Source organism: Natator depressus, chromosome 27 (assembly GCF_965152275.1).
Source record: "Natator depressus isolate rNatDep1 chromosome 27, rNatDep2.hap1, whole genome shotgun sequence".
NCBI lineage: Eukaryota > Metazoa > Chordata > Testudines > Cheloniidae > Natator > Natator depressus.
Genome location: NC_134260.1, coordinates 8,744,109 through 8,749,939, shown reverse-complemented (window position 1 = coordinate 8,749,939; position 5,831 = coordinate 8,744,109). Strand labels below are relative to the sequence as shown.

At 59.3% G+C, this 5,831-nt stretch overlaps 1 protein-coding gene across 1 annotated transcript; it reads right to left on the bottom strand.

Moving 5' to 3' along the window:
• Positions 1–240: 240 nt before the first annotated feature.
• Positions 241–5,226, bottom strand: LOC141978510 (peptide YY-like). The gene is made up of 4 exons (XM_074940662.1): positions 5,034–5,226; positions 2,127–2,314; positions 1,009–1,089; positions 241–386 (listed from the first exon to the last, which is right to left on the bottom strand). The coding sequence occupies exons 2-4, from the start codon at positions 2,312–2,314 to the stop codon at positions 362–364; spliced, it is 294 nt and encodes a 97-aa protein (XP_074796763.1). The 5' UTR covers positions 5,034–5,226; the 3' UTR covers positions 241–361.
• Between the last annotated feature and the right edge of the window lie 605 nt (positions 5,227–5,831).

The window sequence follows — 5,831 nt, the reverse complement described above, 5'->3', positions numbered from 1 at the left end:
CACAGACATCATTACAACGACAACCCAGAGAGGCCCCCCTGCCCCGCGCCCCCAGGGCCCACATCCGTCTCTGTGACCCCCGCCGTGGGGTTGGGGGGCGGTCCTCAGCGCCGAGCACGGCGGTGCAGCCTGTCCAGGTGCTGTACGGGGGGGAAGTCTCGGTGCCTCGGAGGAGGCTGGGATAGGGCTGGGGAGGGGGCCGGGGTGGGGCTGGGGAGGGGGCCAGGAAAGAGTGGGGGGGGGAGGGAAGACCCTCTTTGCAGAGAGATTTCCAGCTCCTCAGGGTTCAATTAAAAATGCAAATGACACCAAAAGACTCGGAACATTTAAAAAGAGACCGGGGGGGGGAGCAGGGAGCCCGTCACCATAGGTAGGAGTCCTCGTACCTGCCGGAGAGAGTGGGGAGTTAGACGCTGGGGCAAGGTCAGGTGGAGCCCCCCCTCCCCACCAGCCCCCTCCTCAAGCTCTGCCCCCTCAGCCTTATCCCCATCTCTCCCTCCTCCCCACAGAGCAGCCAGTCGCTGACCCCCACCAGCAGGGAGGAGGCAACCCCCCCCATTCCACCACTGGGACACGCTTTTCCCTTCCCCCAACCTACAGGGTGGGCAGGGCCCTGGCGGTCAGGAGAGGGGTTGGGGAGGGGTTGGGGCATATGGGGATCACCCCTCCCTGTACCCCAGCATAGCCCCCCCCTTCAACCTGTACCACTCATGTCGGACCCGAGCCATGGAGTTTGGATCCGGATTCCAAGTCCCCTCACTGAGGGGGTCCAGTCCGGGAAAGGGGCGGGGGTTGATCCGGCCCCTAGGGGCCATCGGCTCCAGATGTCTGCTCAGGTCTAGGTCCCACGAGCAGCCAGTTCTTAGGGGGTGGTGTAGGACAATGCGGGGCGCTCGGACCACAGCGTGGACAGGGCCCCAGGGCATCCCCTGCCACCCTGGAGGTCGGGGGGGTGGGAACTGCTGACTTTGGAGCGAAGGGAACCCCAGAGGCCAGGGGCGCGCTCACCGCGATCTGTCGGCGTGATCGCTGCTGTCCCCGAAGAGCAGCTCGGACATCAAGGCTTCAGGGCTGGATCTCTTCCCATACCTGGGGAGCGGTTAAACAGAGCACTGGGTTCACGGACCCCGCCTGGCCGGGGCAGGCCCCAGAGCCCAGCATCCTCCCGGCTACTCAGAAAGGGGGGAAGGGGCACGGATGGGGGGCAGATGGGATCAGTGAGAGTGGAGTGTGCCAGGGCACGGGGGAAGGGAGGCACAAGGCATGGGGAGGTGTCTGAGTGTGCGAGGGCAGTGCGAGTGTGTGGAGAGGGCTGTGGGGGGGGGGTGTCTTAGTGTGTGGAAAGGGCTGGGTGGGGGGGATGTGCAAGTGAGGGGCTAGGGGCCTGGCAGAGGAGGGTTGCAAGCAGTCCCCTCTGGTTTGCAACTAGCATGTATTAGCCCCTGGCTAACGGGCTCCTGCAGGGCAAGCTGCGTTGATGGAGCTGGTGCTTAATGTCCTGTTTCATGGCTGCCGTCTTCACTGTGCTCCCCAAAGGACCCCCCAGGGGCCAGGGGACCCGGCAGCCTGCCTCTTCCACGGGCTACACTGGGAGATTATCCAGGGCAGATGGAAAATAAAACTCACGATTCTCGCTGGAGTGAGAACATGGAGCTGGGAATGACGCCGCAGACCCAGATCTGGCTGCGAATGGGGGCTAGGGGAATAAACGCCTGCCCCATTCAGACACACACCCACACAGGGAAAAAACCCAGGCAAAGTCATGCACAAAGACCCACATTTGTGCATAACTGCCCGTGCTCAAAAAGACACACACGCACCACCACCCACAGAGCGCAGACTTGTGCACCGATAGGTGCAGAGACACCCCGGGCTTGTGCACAAACATGCCCCCCACCACCGGGCACCCGACCCGGCAACCCCTGGGCACAAACACAGACTCTCCTGCACAAAACCCATGAGATTCCTGCACAGCAAAAACACACACACACGTACAGACCCCCGCACTGGCCCAAACGCACAGACTCATGCCCAAACCCAGACACCCGTGGCCAGACGCACGGACACACCCGCGCAGGGCGTGGACAAACACAAATGCGTGCCCAGCCCAACCCGCCCACACGCACCGCTGCCTCGTCACTAGGTTGATGTAATGCCGAAGGGCAGAGAAGTATTTGGCCATTTCTTCCGGGGAGGCGTCGTCTCCGGGGTTCTCTGGTTTCGGGGGGTAGGCCTCCACCAGCGCCCCCAAGCAGAACAGCACGCAGAGCGTCACGGCAACCAGCATGGGCCAGAGCTTCACAGAGGCGATCATCTGAGAGCGGGGCAAAAAACGGGGTGAACACGCCGTGCGAATATAGACATGGCCCCTGCCACCCTCTCCACTGACCCCTGCTGGGCAGCTGCGTTTCTATGGGGAAGGGGTTGCTGCCAGTCCAAGGACCCAATAAAAGTGGTCCTGAACTTCACGAATCTCCAAGGTTCTGGCTGGGGGCACAGGTTCACCTGCCCGCCCCTCACCCTAAGGCCAACACACCCCGTTGTCTTGTTTGAATCAGGAGAGCTGGGCTCTGCCACCGATCTGCTGGGTGACCTTGGGCAAGTCACTTCCCTTCTGAGTGCCTCTTTCCCCTCCCACCCATTGTGTGTCTATTTCGATTGGAAGTCCTGCCTCTCAGGAGCCCGCCCATGGCTGGGGCTGCTAGATGTTGCTATCATACAAATAGGAATGGCTGCCCAGCTGCAATCATGTCCTATGGGACACTGATCCTTCCCGGTTCCTTAGAGGACTGTGTGCTCATTTGCTGAGACATCCAGCCCAGGGGACATTTCCATGTACCAAGGAGGGGGACAACCCATTGGCCCTGTTCTTCTCCTGCAAACGCACAGGGCAGTTGAGTTGCTGAGCATCCTGACCCCAGATTCTGGTCCCCCTTCCGATTCCTGACCTCCAGCTCCCTGCGGTCCCCCACAGGGCCTGCCGTTCATCCCTACAGGTTTGCACCTCCTGGGTGGAAGCCTCCTCTCATTCAGGCTGGGGCAGTCCCCCCCCATGGCCACGTGGTTGTAACCAAGAGGTGAATTTGGCCTGCTGTGTCACCACACAGAAAGCTGGGACTTTCAAAGGAGCCCGAATGAAGTGCCCAGCTCCCTCTGGCATCCCATAAACAAGTCACTTTTCCACCTCCCCAAAGCAGCCAGCTCTGGGGTGGAACACAGCAGCTGTTCAACACGAACAGCCTGATTCTGCTGTCACCTATGCCATTGTAACAGCATTAACTTCCGTGGCATTACTCCTGATTTACACCAGGGCAGCGAAGCTCAGACTCTGGCCCTACATTTCCATTTCCCGTCTGTATTACAGGGGGGTGGATACACTGATATTTGGCATAGTGCTTCGAAGCGGTAAAGCTAAGACTCCAGACCACCATCCATATTCATTCATTTATGCACCCAGGCTTAACGAGACGAACGCCGCATTTAGGACCAGACTCTGAGCGCAGTTACGCCCCTGCAAATCAGCCACAGAAGATAATGAGTTACACTGGGAGAAATGCACCCAGGTCTCTACTAGTCTGTGTGCATCCATAGAGTTGCAGAGTTACTTCTATCACAGTCTTTGCACGCCTGGCGCTGTACAGATAAAAGAGATGGGGCCCTTTTGTGTCTATGCCCGCTGCACACGTATCCGCGTGTGCAGGCCCGTCTCTAGATCTGCACTGCTATTGGGTGTGTGTGCGATGGACAGGAGGAGTGAGTGTTTCCGTTGTGTTTCCCTGCTGCATACATACTGTAAAGACCAGGGGGGGAGGGGGTTCTAGACGATGCCCCTGAAATCAAGTGTCTAAAAGCAACTCGACAGAGGCAGGCTTCACCCCACTGATTCTAAGGGCATCATGCCAGGGCTGAGGTCGGCCCTGCCACATTGGCTTCCCTTTAGTAAGCATGAGACCCATCTAGATGTTCCCCTGACCCACCTTCCTGGAAATGTGAAGAGATGGCTACTCAGCCCCCTACCTGAGAGCCTGTATCGCCCTCCGCTGACAGCCCCCCTCGCTCATCAGACACCGCTCCCCGGGGAATAATGAACTGAGACCCAAAGCAGGAGAGATTTGGGGGCGGGGAGGGGGAGGGAAAGCAAGATGCCCCTCAAACCCTCCTCTTTAGGAGTCACCCCCATTCCTTCCTTCCCAGGCTTTCCTTATTATTATGATTGATATTGTGCTGGCCCTGAGCACAGCCCAACACCCCCATTGTGCCAAATGGTGTTCATCAGGGGTTCTCAACCTGGGGGTCGGGACCCCTCAGGGGGTCACGAGGTTATTACGTAGGGGGTCGCGAGCTGTCAGCCTCCACCCCAAACCCCGCTTTGCATCCAGCATTTATAATGATGTTAAATATTTTAAAAAGTGTTTTTAATTCATAAGGGGGGGGTCGCACTCAGAGGCTTGCTAGTTGAAAGGGGTCACCAGTACAAAAGTTTGAGAACCCCGGGTTATTAGGTGTCTTACGGTAGCACCTCAGAGCCCTAGGCATGGCCCAGGACCCAGAGTGCCAAGTGCTGCGCATTATGATGTTAATTATGGTAGCACCTAGGAGTCCCAGGACCCCAGAGTGCCAGGTGCTGCACGTTATTAGGTGTATTACAGTAGCACCTAGGAGGCCCAGGACCCCAGAGTGCCAGGCACTGCACATTATTAGGTGTATTACAGTAGCACCTAGGAGGCCCAGGACCCCAGAGCGCCAGGCGCTGCACATTCCCACTGTGCTTGGCCAGTAACTCCCAGGGCCACCCCTGCCCTGGAAGCTGATGGGAGTGAGAGACTCGGGGCCGACCCCCCCGCACCCAGTCGAACTGGGATGCCCCAAACAATGGGGGTCTCTCCGCTTCCCTTGGGGAGGCCATGCCGCCACCCACAACCTCCCTCTTTGCTCAGCTTATCCCTGACTGGGGGCAAACTGACCCCACCCCAGCTCCCCACCCCCAAGGGAAGCGCCTGGCCCCAAGCTAAGCCCCTGGCCGAGCTACTCACCGCGGGCAGACGTCGGGGCGCAGGAGGTACAGAGAGGTGCGGGTGTCAGCTGGACAGGATGGGAGAACCTGGAGCTTCCAGTCCCTCTTGCTGCTCTCACCGCTCTGGCTGCTCTGGCTGCTCACCACCCAGGGGCTTTATAGCCCTGCTGGCTCGGGGAAGTAAGGAAGGAGGAAGGCTCCTCCCTCATCCTCTCTCCCTCCCCTTAGCAGTCACTGATCAATGTACTGCCATCAGCCATCCTCGAGCCTCCCCAAGGAGAGCAGGGTCCATGCCAAGGGAGGGGGGCACTGGGATGAGTCCCAGGGAGACTGGCTGAGAAGCTTCCCTTTGTAAAGGACCCGGGGGTCGGGGGAGAGAGACGGTTGGAGCCTGCTGTGGGACTGACTCCACCACGGCTGGGTGCTGCGGGCGGGCACGGATCAGAACAGGAGAGGGTGGGGGTGGCGGTGCTACAGTGTTTGGACTCAGGAGTCCAGGGGGATGTAGCAGCGAGATTCATTCGGGGTCCCCTGGCAGAGTTGGGGGGGCTAGCCCCGGTGTCCTGGCCAAACCCCCACATCTTCTCTGCATCAGATTCCCACTGTCATCCCAACTGGACCCTCACGCCCTGTCCCAAACTGTTATGTAGCGCTGATCAACAGCCGCCATGTTCCAGCCCAGAGGTGGCTGCACTTCAGTGGTGGGTGAAGTGATTCTGGTTGGATGGTGGGGTGGGCAGAGTGAATGGCCCGATCTGTAAGGGGGTCACTCAGGCAGGACCAACCACGCAATAACATCAGTACAGATAGATAGGAG